This window comes from Phaenicophaeus curvirostris, chromosome 4 (genome assembly GCF_032191515.1).
Source record: "Phaenicophaeus curvirostris isolate KB17595 chromosome 4, BPBGC_Pcur_1.0, whole genome shotgun sequence".
NCBI lineage: Eukaryota > Metazoa > Chordata > Aves > Cuculiformes > Cuculidae > Phaenicophaeus > Phaenicophaeus curvirostris.
The window spans coordinates 39,601,693-39,622,233 of NC_091395.1; the positions used below are offsets into that span (position 1 = coordinate 39,601,693).

A 20,541-nucleotide genomic window follows, 5' to 3' on the forward strand; every position below is an offset into this window, starting at 1 on the left:
TACATTTTAATAACAGCAATCCATTTAATTCTCATTCTCCATCAAGACGAGATATAGCACTACTAAAACCTCTGGAATAATGAGTCATATTCAGCACATGCTTACTCATGAGCATTTAGTTCAACAGAGATAATTAATGTCATGAGTATCTACAGTGGCAAGAATTTGCAAACCTTTGTGACGAAGGCTTTAATTTTGTCAAATAAGACATCACTTCAGCACAAAATTCAGCACTTGGATTTGAAAGGACATGTTAAACAGAACTTTTTGCTGTCCTAATCACTTTCTGGTCATTGGTTTCTCAGCAAACTCCTCTAAACACTTGAAAAAGCTAAGCAATGTAGAAGTTTCAATGGAAGCAAGCACGGAAATGGCTTCCATACAATTACTGTTTAATTTTGCATTTACAGGAGATGTGTCTATCCCGAGACCTAAACAGAGGTGTCATCCTCCCTCCAACACTGGACTGAATGGTCCAGCAGTATCAGATGCTGGAAAGATCCCTAACATAAGTCAAATATCATCACCCAGAATTACTTTCCAATTCAGAGGTACTTTCCAAGCTACTTCACAAAAAGGTCATGGAATTGGCAAGAACAATTTCTTCATTGTGAAAGAGCCAATTAGAATTATTCTTTCCGTAAATCATTAAAATTCCAACCACTAAAGGATTTGTTCAAGACTTGCATCTGAACCAGATATAGTACCATTCCTACAAGCTATAACATTTGTAGCTATTTTGATAAAAGAACTTGTAATACAAACCAAGATGTACCTAGCAGATTACATTTTCATGAAATCATACTCAATGTTGTTGAAAGCTGAATAAATCTCAGAAGGTAAACACAGAGTAATTCAGAACAGATGTCATTCATGCTCCCAGCTCTCCACTTGAGAGGGACAGAAACAATGAATATTTGACATGTCAGAAGTGGGATCTCTTTCAGGCATTTTAAGTACTGCAGAAGAAGAAATTAGAAAGAACATTGCAGAGCAAGCTTATGTTCCATAGAATATTGTTTCAGCAGATTAACCTGTCCATTTCTCTTTGCTCATCTTACTTATCCTCTGCAGGCTGAAAGCCATGTGCAGTTTATAGTTTAATTCAACAACCACTGCCACAATTAAGACATTAGTCCTAAGCGCCCTGAGATGTCCAACAACTCTAAGTTTAATGATTCTCTCAGGTAGACATCTCATTGCCTGAAGGTCCTGCCTACTAGCACTGTATTGTTATAACACTCAGAATAATCAGAAAACCATTTATTCCAATTGTCAGCATTGTCTATAACCCTCCTAATAAGCAGTTACCTGACATCTGCTAAAGCATTTCAGATGCCCTTGACAACATTTAAATGTATATCCCAAATACAGAATTAAAACAGATTGAGTATTAAATGAATCATCAGCTACAAACTATTTTCAAGTACTTTTTTTAAAAAGAATTAACACATTGAAGTTACATTTGTTCTTACTCATAACCTTCACTCTAAATATAAGAGATAATTAAAATATATCCAGTGATAGAACAGTAATTTAGAATTCGGAACTTCTAATTTTCACCAAACAAGCATCTTAAAGTGCATAATTCAATCGATGTCCATGATTAGCATTTATTAATGGACACAAAATGAAAACTGATGTCTCATAGTAGCAAGAGTGGGAAATAAAAAAGGATGAACCAAAAGCACCAACTACAGGAAACAATTCCTTAGTTTTCATGAAAATAAATAATTAGAAGTATGTTTTTCTTTAGAGTATTTAACTTATTTGCATTCTTTTCCACTTCTGAAATAAAATCAGTAAAACAAACCAGAAAATTCAGTCAAATCAGAAATTATTGCAGTGTCAGTAACTAGTATCAAAGACAGCTGATTAGACAGGCAATCAATAAAAACATTACGCAAATATACACACGCAAACTAATTGACCTACTGTAACTGAAGTCTTGTATAGTGATTTAACCTTTGATACCAGAAATTAAAAACAGTCTCTTAAATCATGAGGAAAACAATCACAAAAGTAGTAAAAGTCTTACAATATATTTCTTGTATTTCTCCAAAATCAAAGTTTTTATTCTCAGAATTACAACAACAAAAACATGACAAGTTTTAGTAAAGAACAGTAAATTTTTAGCAAATTTACAATAAAGAAAGTGCCAATTAAAATCCCCTTAAAAAAAAAACCTTACTTTAGTCTCCATTCAAAGACGTCTCAAAATTGGGTCAAACAATAACACAGATATTTGGAACTGGCTAGGCAAAGCCAACAGACTTTAACATTGATCACTGACAATATTAAGAAGCCTTTATTCAGTGTCTGCTTATACAGAGCCAACTGCCATGTCCTTGAATGTATTTGTTTTAATGATATACATTGCCCAAGAAATTCCCCCCAGAAAACGCATCCACAGGACAATGTATAAATTCAGGTTCCTGACTTACTGCAGTGCAGAACTGGCAGCATCCCAACACTACTTTGGCAACTGCCCAACTATCAGAAGGTGCAATACACCTTTAGGAATACTTCAAATAAAACAAAATAAAACAAAAAAAAAGAGTAAGTGACTGACTAGCTCTGCTGCAGCAGTTCTTTGCATTATTAAATATACTGCTGCATGACTTCCACATGGATGCACAAGCAGAATGAATATATATTGCATGCAGAAGTCTACTGGAAAATGCAGACACTGACCCAGACAGACGCTTCGAAGAGACATATTCTCAGTTTACTGTGCATTCAGAGCATTTAGATAATTTTCCAAGTGTTTCATATTTCTTTAGGACCAAGGGAAGAAATCTCTTATAAGGGTTCTCTGAAGTCAAGAGCACTCAGTAAAAAGGACAGTAAACACAGATATGTGACCCAAGCCTGCACAAGCAGGTGCATCCTGTCCAAAAATAAGAAAATCTGGTTAAAAGTAAACATTAAATAATAATTTTGATAGTAATTGAGAATATCACTCCTGGAAACATCAGCTTGATCCTCACTTCCCTAGCAATTCCATTCTGTATCACTTTCTGTTTTATGGCAATAAATACAATAGATCACATATATCACTTCTATACAGAATAACTTGGTTTTACGATACCACTATCTTAAACCTTCTTGAACATGTATGGAACATAAAACCACTCCTTCATAACAGAAAGGTATGCATCAGAAGACAAATTTCAGTGAGGCGGTCTCTGCGGAGCTGTTCTGTTTTAAAAATCATGCACCAATAGTTAGAGAAAGCTTTAGCTCATTTGTCACACTTCATCACACAATTATGTCAGGCTATGCAGAAACATACAGCAACTTTGGCATCACTTTTTGTTGTTTTATACACACTGCTTCTGTTCTCCTGAGGGTCTTCAGTAGTGTATTACTGTGAACGAACCATGAATTTGCTAAAAGTCACTTTATTGTAGGACTTAAAAGTTTGACTCTCAGACTCCTACTCTTAAAACCTACTCATAGATCTTTCACCTGTCCTTGCAAAGAACTGCTGTATATTAACTACAAAGACCTACATACAACTACAGCTTAGCCACATATCTGAGACACACCCAGGTGATTTACAGCTACATCCAAAATCCCTACATGACACCTGGACAGGTGACAGCACATCTTCTCCCTAAGAAGAGTACCTGCAAGTTCCCCAGTGCCTTCAGGCAACCCTCTAACAACAACCTGTCCCAAAGCCACACAAAGCAAATGCCCTCCAGCTTTTTTCAAGCATACCTCATTAAAGACCTTAACATTTTAACCTAAGACGACGGTAATTATTTTAGCAGCAACTTAGAAATCATTCTTCCTTATTTTCTTTCCAGAGTTCATTCATTTTAAACTTCATTGGCTGGGTCAAGCCACCTTTGGAGAAGGTTTTCACTAGCCCAAACCAAGTATTTTGGATCTTGTGATTTACCACAATGAGCTAACTCTGCAAACCTAGCTAAGACTGGATGGTGATATTACAGCTACTGGACCTAAGAATTTGGTTGTAAACATGGAAATATCCAAGAAGAATGGCTGAAATTATGTATCATGTTCCTTTTTGTAGCCTTCTCTGCTTCTCATTCCCTTATCCCTCCCTCTGCCCTCCACTCAGTATAAGCACTACAGTCTTAACACAGGTGTATGATTTTCATCACAAATTGTTTGACAAGTGGGGAATGAGGAAAAAGGCAGACAAAACATAACCGTACAAATACAGCTATTTATTACACACCCTGCCTACCACAGTGAGTAATTCAGAAACCAAGAGATCGCTATTTCTCACTTCAGCTGTTGACATTCTCAGTAGTATTAACTCAGATTTGCATGTAACTTGTCTCTCCCATCTCCAGTTTATACGTATGCTTTCTACTTTGTTTTACAACATAGTCCTTTGAAGACATCACATTTCATAAAAGCACAGAAAGCTGCACAACTGAGTGATACAAAAGCATACAAACATGTTGACAGTAGACAAGTCTTCTCCAACCATAGACATTAACACTAAAATTCAATTCAAGATGTCCAAGAGAAAACACTTCTTTTCTGAGAATCAATTAAATAAAAAACGTTAGCATACTATAGAATTGCTACTGACTGAGAAACGTGTTTTGCCGATTAGAGCTTAAACCCAAAATATATATCTTGCAATCTTCTCAGAAGGAACATGTGGGATTTAAGAGCATATATCCTAGGAGGCCTTAAGTGGAAGGTTCTCTAAAAAACTAAAACACAGTTCATGATAACATAGGTTGGGTTTTAATTTGTAATTTTTAAAAAACATTATAAGCACAGCTCAGTTAGTTCCAGGCTCAACTGCACAGAAACTAAAGAGAATGTGAGCCAAAACCATCATGTGCTACAGCACGGCAATTCAGAAACCCTTGAGGTTTTATTACCAAGTGACTTCAGACAGCAGGTCATCAAAACTTAGAATATTTTCTTTATAGGAGAAATTTTATCTTTACAGGAGAAACAAAGGGAAATTTAAAGACGCAAGAATTCCTTACAAAAAGGGTGAGCCAACACCACTGATAAATACGTACAGAAATATCAAACAGCATGACTGAAAACCATACGCAGCTCTTGTATGACTAATGAGGAGAAAAAAGAGGTGCTTCTTTTATAAGAGGGATATTCATTTGCTTAGAAGCAAAACATTTATTGCCAAAGATTCCTCCCTGCCATCACAGCAAATATTTAAATTTTGATATGAAAAATTTTGTTCAACTCTCAAGAGGCAAACAAAACCTCTACAAATGTGCTAAAGCTTTGTTTTCCAAAGAAAATGCCAATTAGAAACTTACTGTTGGAAATATCTAGAATGACTATTATGCAGATATGAAAAAATAACATTTTTTTTAAAAATACTAAACACTTCTTTACATTAGGTCTTTAAGTTGAATTGAATAAAGTTAGCAGGACCAAAAAAAAAAAATCAGGTATATGTGTCAAGCAAACATCATTTCTGAAATTCTGCCTTGCAGGTTTTAAGCTTTTTTGTTATTAACTTCCCATCAAATGAAAGTAGTAGGATGACTGGCAATTGAAGAATAACTCAAGCTGAACTGCCACTTTTAATAACCCAGTTTCCATTTAAACAGGGAGATGGCTGTAGGGTTTGAGAATTTGTCACTACCATGTACACCCGCTGATTGTAAAGTAAATGCAGATGAAATGATCCAATTTTAAACGTGCTCCACTTTATTCCTTTACTGTGTTTGTACTGAACGCAAATAATTACTTTCAGCATTGTGCACATGCAACAGAAATTGACCTTTTTGTAAGTATAGCTGAAAATGCAGCTATGAAAAAGTTTTGATCAAATAAACAGAGTGAACATATTAGTTTTCATGTTAGCATGTAGGAATAAAGATTTAGATTATCTGCACTGAGAGATTAAGTTGTGCCTCAGGGAGGTCACACACACAGGTCAATTAACAGCTCCAACAGTTGCAACTATTTTAATAGATTTTTCTAATGAATACAGGAGATTAGCACCCAATTTCTGATTTCAAGGCAAACCTTAGCCTTCATTATCAAAATAAGAGCTCCAAGTGATAAGTTCTGGCACATTCAATAAAAAGAGACCAGGTTGTGTGTCCCAAGCTCATTTCCTATAGAATCAATCCACTCAGTTGTGCTAACCTGGCTACCATATTGCTTATCTCCAGTAGTACTCAAAGAATTTTTCCAAACACATACATCGTAAAATCGGAATTCTGCTTTTTAGAAGAATACACCTTCAATACATATGCTCAATTTGGGAAATACAAAAAGGATTCCTCCAAATTCATTATCATAAAAATAGAATACTAAAATTAAACTGCAGGTTCCATGGGATTTTCTTACCAAATACATCTCAAGTTGTTCATTACAATGAAATGCAAACCTCCAACTCAGAGTAGCAGAACATATATTTCTGGCTACAAAATAATGGATTTTTTAATATTTTTTTTAATAAAGAAAATATTCACTGTAAACTTTCAGGTATAGCCCATTACACATTAAATCAGAGATGTGAAATGCTACAGCAAGTATATTTTGCACTAGCATTTACATCCAGAAGCTGCCAAACTGCCCATTAAATCTACTGACTAAATGATGGGCAAAAAAAACGTCAAGAAGCAACTAAGTAGGAATGACAGGCAAACAACCACAGTGAAGATGAAGTCACATGAAAGGAGTGACAAAGGAAATCGCTGCAAAAGAATTGCAAAGAGCACTTCAAGTTAACCCAGATTTCACAGTTTTCTGTTTCTGCACTGCATTTTCTCAGGCACATATTTCCTGGTAACTTTTGCCTGCCTTGAATATATGTATAACTAGTAGCCTAGCAGCCTTGATTCATTCAGCACATAATTCAAATTTAAACCAACAGTTAGAATGAGCCAAGATACAGTGTATAAACAAAACCTCATGTATAATGGACACAAAACAACTGCCTGGAAAAGGAGAAATCACCAGCACAACGGTTCCTAGCAGATTAGTCCTGAAAATGAATAAAGATTACACTGGTCTAATTATCTGTCCACCTATAGATTTTGACCTTGCGCATTTCCCATATATAACTGATTAATGGATTTCATTAGACATAAATTTAACTTCCCTGAATGGTCAAGGCTTCGCATTAAAGTTTGTTCAATCACATCCTCCTCTTGACTGCCAGTACAAGAAAACTTATGAATGTATAAAAGAAGGCATACAAGTGCATTCTTTGTACACTTACGTTCAAATAATACCAGACAACAGAAAAATCAGCATTTAGAGTCTGGTTTAGGGGCAGTAAACTCTGATACACTTTATTTCAATAAATCACTTGCATAAATGAAGCAATTTCTATCCTCAGATCTCTACAGTAAATCTGAGCTGACCTTAGATCACAACCCTTCTCATTATAAACCACATTAGATATGTCAATTTGGCACCTCTGGCAAGAAAAGCTGGTCGCTACTTCTGTCACAAAATTGAAGTGATTGAAGTGAGACTAAAAGACAACTTATTCTAATGAGAAGACATCCCAAATCTCCTAATTCTTTATAACCTCATTGGTTACAAAAATTAATACAGCACACATCACCATGCAAGAGTCACTGTTGGCTCCCTCCCTGTCACTAGCAAATTTCTCCACTGTTTGATGATGAAAAAGTGGCTCATTTATGTTTGCAGACTGTGCACTGGGTGAGGGAGTTGGCATTGAACTCCATCCTTAACACCCTTCAAAATTAATTAACTCTTTGAAGGAAGCAGAAATACTTACTAGTACAGGACTTCATTTGCTTCATGCCTTTCATATCTAACGGTTTCACACATCAGTCTGAAAGAGAAGGAAAGAAGTATCTTTTAATTATGATTCCTATCAGTGTCACAAAGACTTCACTTTCTAAAGTTAGTCAGCAGTTCCATGTTTGCCTCCAGCATTTGCAGAAACTAACCATCAATTTAAAGCTAAGCTGATTTTTAATTTAAGAAAACAAATTGTTAAATCTAAGCATCTAAGTTATTAGTACATCCAAGATCAGATTCGACTTAGGATGCTAGATGCAATTGCTCCCGTAAAAAAAAAAAAAAAAAAAAAAAAAAAAAAAAATGGAAAATGTGCAAAATGATACTGAAGTCATTTTATAAAGTTAAACTGCTTTATAAGGAAACAACTTAGAATTTTAGAAATGGATGGAAATTTATGATATGTAACACTACTCAGAGATACCATGATGTTACATTGATAAATCAATGCTTCTTTTTCTGCTAAAATTCAGCAACTTAAAAGTTACCATGAGATTTTAATGCTGAAATCCCAGAGGGCTCAAAGTGGAAAGAGTTTCCTGCAGGAAAATCCTCTGCCTAGAGGAGAGGATTAAAGCACTGCCGCATTCACTCTCTGCCTGACAAATGTGGCATAACAAACTATAATAGAAATTACCACATATATTAGGAAACGCAATGTTAACCTGGTGCAAAAAAATCAACATGTCATTTCTGTGTATTGTCTTAAGGAAATGGAGCCAGTAAATTACTGTGAGGAAGTTGGAAGGAAACAAACCACACCTCCTCCTCTGGACTTTCTATGGCTCTGAAGCACATTGCAAACACCAGGGTTATTTGACAGACAGTCATGCAGAGATTTGCCCAAGAGTCTCACGTGAACACATTCAAATGAGACACTATGTTTAAATTTGGGAAAGACCATCAGAACCTCAGAGCACCAACAACCAACTGTCTGCAATGATAGCCTAAGGAGAAAACAGCACTCGAGAACTCCTGCTCAGCCAACAAGTCCCAAAAAAGTTGAACTGGGTTGATGTGACATTTGGAAGGCTTCTTGCTGCTATTTCTCATCATTTTAATAGCCAACAGGCTACAACAAAAGTTACCTTAGCACTCATCTTTTCCAATATTTTACTAATTAGTGCAGCCCACTAAGAAAAAATGCTTTTCCTGTCCAGAAGTGGCATGCTTCTATCAGTATGCAAATAGAAAATTGAGATCTTAATTCTGTTTTCTCAAAACAAAAAAAAAAACAACCAAAAAAGTTGGGGTTTTTTTTCCACAGCTTTTCCCCCATCCTGGTATTTCAGATCTACTCTTTGGACCACCTTTGAGAACTTTCGTTACAGACAATTTCTGTAGTGTATAATTGATATAAAAATACATAATACTTAATTTCAGCTAATGAAAAATCTTCTCGCTTCCTGGCACAGCAAAAAATATTTTGAACAACAGAACCTACTCTTTTTCAGACACTGCTCCCCACCACAGGATCAGATCTCGTCAAAATCCTTTACAGGCACCAAAAAGCTACTGTCTGCTTCTACCTCTGGGGGTCCTCATGTTCTCTCTCTGATTTTCTGTTTCGTCAGGAAAGGGGAGAGCAGACACAAGGTTACTGGTGATAAGATACCAGAAGAAAAGTCATTGCTAGTAGTCAGATGTAAAAATTAAAATATTGCTCAAGAACAGTCTGTGCCCTACTTGTCTGAAACTATGCTAGGCAACAAGCCATCTAAGAGCAGGAGTTATAGGAAACAGAATCACTTTAACAAGCAAGTGTTGTTCCCCTCTGAATTGAAAGGAAAGGAAGTACATTCTTGATAAAGTCACGCAAGTTTACCACTGGCATTGTCTTAAGTTTTACAGCATTTTGGTCCTGTTATTAGGACAGTAATAGGGAAGAAAATGCCTCTTACAGAAGGCAGCCAACAGAAGGTAGCCAAGTGTTTTAATTCTTGTGTTAGAAATTACAGTGACCAAGTAGTGCAAACTAAATTGCTTCCTAAAATATTAAGAGACAAAAGAATTAGTTCTGGTTAATACTGGTGTCAAATTTTTGTTCCAATGTGATCTTTGTCCGCTTCCTAAACAAATGTAATAAATTCAAGATGAGATCATCAGCAAGCCATAAGTTAAGTTATTCACTGCTAGAGGCTACATTGAATACAGTAGTTTTTAAAGCATTTCAGAGCTTACTGTGGCATCCCACTGCCACAAGAAATGTTTTATCCTAAATCATACTATAAAAGCTTTCTGTTCCACATCTGCTGGGAGCCCAGCCTTTTCCATGTATGGTACTGTAAGTAGAAGCTCTCTTCTAGGAATTCACTGTGCCAGGAGAGTGAGCCCGAGTTCCACACATTCCTCAGCAAGAACCTCATTCAGCACAGGAAGCCAAGCAGCACACATCAACATAACACGCAACAATATGTGCACGCTTTGATCTTTGTAAACAAGTTAACATCAGTTCAACTCCAGCTGTGCAAAACTTGATGTGTTCAAATTCTTGCATACAATAGCATAACACAAAACACTAACTGATTGTGACCATGGCTTCCTTCCAAAGCAGCAGTAATTACACAGGCTACTTTGAGATCAACATTCACATTGCAAAATGTATCTTCAGAACTTACAAAGAAAGAAAATCCTGCCTTTTATTTTCTCCAAATTAAAGAATATTCACTTGCGAATGCAGAGTCCGACACACTGATGAAGCAAGAGGCCAGAAATTAGAACTGAAACCAGCATTGAGTCAAAATAGCTTCGGCACCTTCAGGTATGCAAATGCTGGCAATCCCCAGGATGTAAAAATTCACCTTCTCTCCCCATAGAGCATGGAGCAGATGTGCTGGCCACTTCCTGTACCCGCCAACCTCAAATACCCTTAGAAACCTCAGCTATAAGACGTTTATGTGAGCTGTTCTGTCTGAAGAAAAGTAGGCTGAAGGGAGACCTTATCACTCTCTACAACTACCAGAAAGGGGGATGCAGTGAGGTAGGTGTTGGTCTCTTGTACCAAACAAAAATTGATTGAACAAGAGGGGATGGCCTCAAGTTGCACCAGGGGAGGTTTAGATTGGATATTATGAAGTATTACTTCACAGGAAGGGTTGCCAGGCACTGGAACAGGCTGCCCAGGGAAGGAGTCGCCATCCCTGGAGGTATTTGAAAGACATATAGATGTGGCACTTAAGGACATGGTTTGGTAGTAGGCTTGGCAGCAGTAGGTTTATGGTTGGACTTAATGATCTTAAAGGTCTTTTCCAACCTAAATGATGCTCTGACAACTGAAACGAGGACTTCAAATCAAATAGACAAAAGTTTTACAAAAAATAGAGAGTTCATCCAGAAGCTTTTAACTGAATTTGATTCAGGAAGCATTTTAATAAAAATATCTGTGGATGACAATTATTAGTAACTTTTTACTAAGTATCATTCGCATGTGTAGTACATAATTTTTCCAAAACTTCTGCACAAAAGCAAGCACAAACTGTAACAGAAGCTGCATATCAGACTCTGTTCCCATAATTACCACATTAAATAAATTATTTAGATTATGTGTGGACTTCCATTCAGGACTGGAACTTGTACTCTACACAGAGCCTGAAACAGACTGAGTCTGTTCTTTTCAAACACATTCATAATAGAAATTAGGAGAAACAAACACGAGTACACACTTGCACACATACAAGGAGGAAGTGTTAGGACAATAAAGAAGAAGAAATGCACACAGTGGTGGCCAGCTTTACAGTTTCAGGCAGGTTACATAAGAGTAATGTGTAATTACCACCCCTTCTTTCCTTCGCTTTGTTAGCACATTAGCGTTTTAAACGATAAAGTATCATACCTTAACTGATGCTCTCTCAGATTAGACAAGGCTTCCATTCCATGTAAATAGGAATACACAATCTCCAAATCCTACAAACATAAGGAAAACATTATTAGGAAAAGCTGTTAAAAACATTGGTTTTGCAAAGCACCCAGAACTCTCCCTAATAGGGGCAGCAGGGATATCTAAAATAACACATTTGCAAGAGACTAAAGGCAAGTTGCAGAAATGCCTCTGATTAGATACTGGAACCTGACATGGGGAACAACGATGCTATGTCCACATTGGAAAAAACAAACACAGAAAATTTCTGCTTTTGCTGTTATTACTCATGACCAGGAAACAAGCCTGGTCCAGAATTCCAGTGAGCTACTTGATAGGTACAACTGTCCTGCTTCCCGATGCCAAGATACCCCCAAATCTTCATTTATTCTGCAAAACAAGCTTATGTAAATTAGTCTTTTCAAGCTCAGGGCAAAAGAAAAAAGTACAAACGAGTCTAACAAAACTCCCCACTGTATGTAAGGTTTTATAAATCTATATTCTCTTCAAACAGAAACTAAACCACAAGCTTAAATGAGGGTAAAAAAGTTATTGGGAACAGAAAATTATTGGCACAAGATAAAAAAAAAAAAATCATAAATACAATCCTAGCTACATGGCAAATCATTACATTCAACCATTTTCAACCCCCCAATACCTAGCCCAAAAAGCAACATTAAGAAAGATACAAAAACAACACCCAAGACTAAAACTTCCCAAGATGCAACTATGGAAACATTATTGTCAATCTAGAGGCTTCGCTAATATTATACCCAAATCACAACACTTCAGAAAACTTCAGTTTATCCCACAACCTCTAGGATTCTTTAACTTTGGCTCATGGATTTGATACTGTTTCATCATCTATTTTTGAAATGTGAGAGTTAAAAGATAGTAATTATGCATAATTCACTGAAAATTGGAGCAGTGACTTGCAACCACTGCCTGAGGCTGACGAAGTTGAGAATAACTAACATCAATACTACTCTTATAAATCACTGCAGAAAGATGTTTTCAAGTAAGGGAATATATGAAAGCAATAAATTTATGAAAGATATGGTCACTGGGGAGACTTTATTTAAAATTGACCATGAATTACAGAAATACTTGAGTTTTTAGACACAATGAAAGAGTGTCAGATGTGGTATTTCGGCACAAACTTTGGAATAGAAGTTGTACAGAGACCTTGAACTTAAATTAAAAAAAATAAAAATAAAATCTGGATAGATATACTAATTCAGAAATGTTACTGTGCTTGTTAAACTCTGGTACAGATTGGAAACGATACCAGGAGTTACACTCAGTAGTCAATACTAAATACATGTCTTTCCTTTGGCGTCAGAAAGAACACCGTTGTCTCACAATGAAAAAAGCAAACATTCAGTTTGAAAAAGCAGAAGAAATACACAAGCTAAAATGCTGCAATCTCACTTCTATCCTGGTCCTTCTGTTCCCTTACCCTCTAGAGGCTTTGGTTCTCCTGTGAGGAGCAGAGGACACATCAAGGAAAAAAGTAATTATGCATGGTTTGGGATGAAGGAACTTTACACACAGAAAGCTTTGAAGACACAATACAGTAGTTGCTTGCGATTTTTTTTTAAATACTAATAAAAGTGTGTAAAACAACGTTGTCTGCCACCACAGTCAGTGAGCTTCTTGCTTGCCAGACGGGCTAGGGGCAAGCAGAGGCTCCCAGGAACCCTGAACGAATGGTGAGGTATGACATAATCCGAACAGTCCCCTTGGCATCACTGCTGTCTACCTGGACATGTCAAACTCTGTGGCACAAGCCACCAGCAGCTGTGGGAAGCTAGGAGTAGACCACTGGGGATGAGATGCCCATAAAAGCAGATTCCACGGAAAAGAGCCTGGCCAGAAGGAGCTACTGTAATTCATTTCAGGCAAACCTGTCTAACAACAAGCAGACACAGAACAGAAGGAGAATAATCCTCTGCCACCAGCTTGCACTGAGTTTTCTCTTAAGTGGCACAGGTTTTACGTGCAGTAAAGGATTCACAGTTGACTGAAGAACTAAAGATTCTGGTTAAGAAAGAACCACAGATCTAGAAGTCGAATTCGGTAGTAGAAAGGACCCATGGACATTATTGTTTTTATACTGATGAGTGATACAAACCTAGTGAGGAATCCTGCAGCTGTACAAAGCAGTGTACAACACAAGTTGTCCCTTGAGAAATGCAGCTGAAGTGACTCAAAGCAGGGGGAATGCATTCTGTCACTGAAGGGCATCATTCTGATCAGTTTCATAAGCAACAAACAAGATAAGCTTAGTGAAAGTTTAATAAATAAACCCTCTTCAAAATATAAGCCTACTTGTCAAATATTTGGAAATATAACACCTCGTATGTCCCCATGCCAGGAACTGCAGGTGGTGGAAACTCCTTGCCTCTCAAATCTGCATCTGGAGAGCTAAAAAGGGGCATGGGAATTAAAAAAAAAAAAAAAACAAACCCAACAAAACAAACAAAAGAAAAATTTAAAAAAAAAAAACCAAAAACAAAAAACCCAACCCTAAACAAACTTTTACTTATGCTTCCATCATGGCTGCTAGCTGCAGCCACAGAGGGAAGATAAAGTTGAAGACATCTCATGACAGAAAGAACTAAGGTGTTTCTTTTGATTTGCAAAAAAAGCAGCAAGAAAATGGACCCGCGCTCCAGGCAGTGAGGTCCTATCAAAGCAAATAATCATTTTAACACTGCAGCTGATGTGTACTGGCATTAAATCAGACAACTGTTTCTGCAAAGTCTGCTAAAGTCCATTTTTTTAAGCTGTACCTACAGAGAGCGTCTAGCAGGAAAGAGCTCCCTCTAGCATCAACAGTTTGGCATTGAAATTTAAGTAACAACCAGTATCTTTCTTTCAATTAAATTCTCTGTAGTGGTATAAGGCCCAGAAAACTACAACAGCAATAAAAACACCGAATATATTTTTATACACTGCCCATAGGCATTACATAATTCCAGTCAAATCAGAATATTAAGTTTTGATATTAGTCACCTCAGTTTTTCATTTGTCTCAGGAAAAACACAGCAAAAATCAAACAAATAGCTGTTTCAACTTCTTAATTACAAGTAAATTAATGGAATGCAAGAGTCTGTCAAAATATTTTTGCCAAGTGTTGTAAAATACTTAACAGATTCTGAACGCTTGAAACAGTGGTTTAATAAAAGCAAGCCATTTCACAAAAATAATGCATGCACACAAACTTAGGCACATAAAATATGGAAGTTTTTCATTTTTATATTCTAGACACTTGCCAAGAAGCTAAAATTTTAAAATTCTCACGAAAAGAACTCCATTTTTCAAAGACTGTCTGTGTGATTCATGCCAGCTAGTTAAGCTAAACCTTACAAACAGCTGCCCAATTCAACCCCACCGTGACTTACAAATGCGTTCCTGCTAGCTCGCAGAGTCCCTGAAAGCTGCTTCTAACTAAGAGACATAATTTGTAAAAGCAGGCAGGTGACAGCCCCAGTCTGACAGCTTTGGCTGTCGCTTTTAGCATACGCATACTCAAGGTACCACAAGGTGGCAGACTGAGCCATCAAAACGTTACAGAAAATCGTGCTTTTTACAGTTTCTCCACTTATTTAAAAAAAAAAAAAGCCAGTAACTTCATAACACTTCATAAAAATCAGGAGGAGCAACGCTAACCAGCACCAATACAATTGGTTAAATAGTCTACAGGATGGACTACTTATACAAAAGCATGGAGGAACCACCAACTTTCTGCTTTCTAGCTTTATCCAGCCAGCAGAATTGGGGGAAAGTAAAGGTTCAGCTGGTCTTGCTAAGAATCAAGTTCTACAGAAAGATTGTGGCAACAGCTTGAAAAAACATTTCAATGGAAACTCCAAAACCAAAAATTAAATGCAAAGCACAGATTAGGGCAGCTTTTACAGCACATTTTTATTTAAATGAAGGCTAAACAACTGAAATCTAATCTACACTTAAACTTGTGCTGTAGCCAAAGTCGCATGTCTTGGGTTGCTGTGCATGAAGCAGCCTGAAGCTTGTTTAATTCAGTGTTATTTCTTAATTTGCTCCTGCAGTGTCAGCTGGCTCAGTTTAAAGTTCTGACTGTATGTTGAAACAAAGAGAGACTCAAGTTTTAACACAACTCAGCTTCAACTCCATCTGTAGAAACACACTGGTTTGTAACCTTACCTCTGCTCTCCATTCTAATAAAAATCTGCGTGTGTTTACACCCAGACATTTCTATCCATTTCATTTGTGCTTCAAACCTATTTGGCAATGCCAGTTACACAATCCAGACAAATTCAAACCAGAACTTTGGCCTCAAATTCATACTAGCTTAATTAAGACATTTTGTCTTTAGCGAAGTGATTGAGAAACAAAAGTCCGCTAAAAATCACAGACTTTCACCAGGTTCAGTCCTTGTTTGCATAACAGCTTGAAGCTACAGGCCCAGTGCAACTATTCATCCTTGACAGCCGAAAAGCAAAACGCTGAGCTGAGAAATTCATTGCGCTCAGTAAGAAATTCACTCATTTCTGTGAAGTGGCAAATAAGCAGGGAGAAGCTTTCATCTTACAGTAGTTTGGGGGTTTTTTTAATCAAAGGGTACAAATAAAGTATAAGCCAATTTCTTAATTCACTGTCTTGGAAGATGGAAAGAAAAGGACCGTTTCAAAGCACCTAATAGTCACCTCGGGCTCAGAGAGGTGCCTGCCAAGCAGAGAGCACGTTTTGAAAGGCTGATCTTTGTTAAAATAGCCCGTCTCCAGCTTCCGTTCTGCAAACCACAGGTATCGGGAGGCTCGGAGGGCAGGGGAGCCGCGGGTGGGCGCAGCCTCTCCCCATTCTGCTCCGGATCCCACCCCACGCCCAAGTTCCCTGTTGTGAAACCGGGAGGTCTCACCCGGTCCCTCCCCGCTGCGCTCCTGCCACCTCCCTGGCCCCAGGACAAACGCCTCCACGCAGGGACCCAGCCTCACAGCTTCTCCCCATCGCCAGCCTGAGACCTGTGAGGTCCAGTGTCGGGGTCACAGAGGCAACAGCTCATGCGGTAGTGAGAAGGTGGGACCTCAAAGTCTTCGATGGGTTAAACAGACCATCAAACCGTTGAGATTTGCCATTTCTACACGGCTGACCAAACCATTCTTTTAGCTCCAAGTGGAACCTCCCTTTTCTCTTCAAGTATTTTAATGTTCACACACACACACACACCCGCCTTTATTGTGCTATACTAAGAAGAACAATGTCAAGTTTTTCTTCCTAGAGAGTGTTGAAGCCACAATTAAAACGCAGGTTGCTTAAGTCCTGCGTCTCTTTCCTTGTATCTGCGGAATTATGTCTATTTCCCTCCTCTTCTCTTCCAGCACCTGAAATCACATGACTCTCAGCCATTCAGGTGGCAGTAAGCAAGCACTTATACATTCCTCTTTTTCCTCCAGCACTGAATTAGCACCTGCCTGCCCCAGTGCTTGTACTGGCTCACCAAGATCTAAGTAGTGCCAGCATCACCAAAAGAAACAAGGCTGGACTACAGCAACATCAATCCCAACTGGCTTGAACAGAAATTTCTGTGTTCACAGAAGAGACTTGTCTGCTCCTAAGTTGGTTTGTTCACACGTAGTTCACACTAACATGCCCAGCTCTCACCAAAAGCAGCTCAGTACACAACACAAGTTAGTGCCCTCAGAGACAGCTACCTCTGAAGGAAAGGCAGGGCAGGAGGGTAGAGGGGAACATACATCAGTTATCTTGGCCAAATCTATCTCCAAAGGCAAGACCTCACCCTAAGGGTGACCTCACATCTTGCAAATATTAAGCTGCCAAAGAACAGGAGCAAAACCACAAAAACAACTTCCACCATGACAAAACATCCGGTATTACTGATACCAAAATCCCTGCTGTGTACACGTGCTTCTAAGTACTCTCACAGTTGCCAAGCAGGAGCATGCCCAGGTATGGATGGACTTCTCGGTGAGCCATTCCAAGACTAATTTGTTGAAGAGATTAAAACTATTTGTCACGTACTATGAATTTTTTACATTCTTTTTCTTACATCAGGACTTTCATATTCAAGGGTGGGGAGCTGCCACATGGGAAGCCTGCCAGAATCCAAACTCTTACACTACAATTTAAGATAAATTATTCTTTTTAACTTCACTGTAAGCTATCACAGCATTTTTCTGCAAGTCATTCTTAATAGTATAGGATATGCCATATAGAGATTTGTGGCTTAAAAGAAAAATCAAGCCAAAGTTACAGAAAACAATTTATTGACTCAGTGCTGAACTGGCAACTACACAGATATAAATTAAACACCTAAATTAGTGAAAGTACATATGTCAGGTCCCCCAAACTGGTACTTTTGTGGATGAAATCTTATGGGCCATACTTCAAGGATAAATGTACATCATGTAATTTACTTTTGTAAATTTACCTGAAATATTTTTTTCCTTTGTATCAGTTTGTTTTGAAGTACATAAAAGACTAAGCTATCAGACACTAATACAAGTTCATTCCTGAACATAGGATAAAACTGGTAACTTTTAATACATTCAGTTTCTAAAAACAGTCTAGGACACAAAGCTTGGTCTATTAGTTTTGCATATGAATCAATCAGAAATTTTCTTTAGCCAAACTTGACGTTTTTTATACTGAAGTCTGACTTTTCAAGCAGAAAACCTACCTAATCAGGTGATTCTACTCTCTTCAACAATCTTGCAGCAAGAATGACTAAGTTCCTACTCTATTCATGAACTACATTTAGCAGTTTCAGATGCCATTTACCCTTCTTTACTCCTGTGGGACTCCTGTTTTCCTGCCAAGAGTAAGATGGACATATCCCATCACCATCCAACCCAATCCTGCCCTCCCTTTTCCAAGCAGCAGCAACATCAGCTCCCAGACAAGCTGTAAGCCTGGAAGCTCAACAGGCATGACACACACTCTGGGGAACTCAGCTCAGCAGAGTTGCTCTGACAAGCACCATCCATCACACTGCGTTACAATTATAATTTCTTCCTTTTCTTTTGCTTGGCACAGGAAAAACCTAAGAAGTGGAGGGGTGGGAAGCAAGGACGAGTAGTGTTTGAGACAGGTTGGAGCAAAGCCAGGTACACAGGTAGGAACACAACCAATTGTAGTAGAACAGCTTTGCTGTCCCCCTTTTGCCACCCACCAGCCTAATTTACCTTCCCATAAACTGCCCATTCAAGCAATAACTTGTCTTACCTCATAACTGCACCTCTCCAAGACAATGATGAGACAATTAGAAACTGACAGATTTCTAAAAGCAAATACTTTATCACTCATATGCCAAACAGGTGACTAGGACTTAAAGACAACTTTTGGATTTAAAGCCAAATGCCAAATTAGTTACCTGAACTTCAGCCAAACGTGCAAGTGGCCACTAAAAAAATTTTACCATCTTAAACCTGCATGAAGTTGTCTCAAATAACATGAATTGCATTTCAGGAATATTATGATAAAACATTGCTCTACAGCAACCAGGCATAACTAAGCTTGGGAATAGGCTTTCATCAGAAGGGTAGTTTACAGGCCATCAAGCCAATCAGGTCTTCACTTCCTCTGCTTCAGCTAGGCAGTGGGAATTGTGTAGATCTTGTTAGGAGTTGTTGACACAAAAACCTGTTATTTTTAGCTCCACTGTGGGCAGGGTGGGAACGTTTGTTCTAGATTATGGGTGGAATTTTTAAACTGGATTAGAAACAGGAGGAACAGGCAATTTTAATCTGGAATTAAAGTACCCACACATGGAGATAATCAGAAACAACTCCAAAAACTTGAAAAGAAAAAGGAGAAATCCATCTTCGTGGTTTATCTTAACTGGGAGTTGTCCCAGGACAGAACAATAAGACGCTTCTCCAAAGACTTCAACTTCATTACTGTCTCAAAGCCAGAGGCTGAAGAAACACCCTAGGATCACAGTAAAATAGCTGTGGAGAAAAAAAGATGTTTCAACGGGATACTTAAATCAGCGTTTCTGTCTTTCAATTATATTTTGGTTGGTTTGTGAATTATTTTCTTTTTAAATGAGCTTCCCTCAAAAGACAATTCATTACATGTTTATTTTTGCATTTCACATTATTTTTCCTAATGGGAAATAGACTAAAAACCTCTACTTCTGTGTAATGCCTCACAGATTTACATATAATAATATAAATACATTTTCATTTATCAATCTCACCAGCAAAACCTGCTTAAATGTATAAAAATGAGTCAGCAGGTTCAATGATCCACCTACACTAACAAGACTTTTAACACTAGCTCAAGATTAGTACAAGTGATCCAACACATCCTGCTGGTCAAAAAGCTTTTAGCAGAATAAAGTAAAGAAATCAAGACATTCATTATTTTCATCATCCCATAAGATGAGGACAAACGTGGAAAGGACAGACAGGAAATTAAAGCCTGCCATCTCACAGAAGTCAGTGAACAAACTAATGAGCGTAGGAAATTGCAGGGTAGTGCCATTTATTTCTTTTCTGCTTTCCAGGTTCTCTGAAATCAGACAAATAAATGCTTAACACAAAAGCCTAAGTTCTGTAGCCAAAAATCCAAATGATGGTCGCAAGTCCAAATGAAAACAAAACTGCTTCATACAAAAGATCTCTACCACTGATTGCATGGTCCACAATTATGAAAGGCACTTAAGTTATTCACCATTAAAATACATATACATACAATTGCCTTTCCACACCTTTTCAATATTTATAGCCAACAGTTAGAAGTTTGTATTAAATCTGTTCATTCCCTTTTCATATTTACATCTTTTGTTGCAGTTATGCTAGTTCCTAGGAGATTTTTTATTTTCAGTGCTGCTAAGGAGAGTCTCATTGTTTTGAGACAGTCTGTTGTTTGTCCTATGTTTTCCCTTAGCTGTAGGGAATAAGACTCAATATCCT

General features: G+C 37.7%; 1 protein-coding gene across 5 annotated transcripts in view; it reads right to left on the reverse strand.

Annotated features, from left to right (window-relative positions):
* RAPGEF2 (Rap guanine nucleotide exchange factor 2) overlaps positions 1 to 20,541 on the reverse strand; it is a 180,483-nt gene that overhangs the window by 111,755 nt on the left and 48,187 nt on the right. For all 5 annotated transcript variants that reach the window (XM_069855832.1, XM_069855828.1, XM_069855830.1 and 2 more), the window contains exons 2-3: positions 11,597 to 11,667; positions 7,739 to 7,795 (exon numbers count right to left, since the gene is read on the reverse strand). In XM_069855832.1, coding sequence (XP_069711933.1) covers positions 7,739 to 7,795; positions 11,597 to 11,667 — 128 coding nt within the window. The remainder of the gene's footprint in view (positions 1 to 7,738; positions 7,796 to 11,596; positions 11,668 to 20,541) is intronic.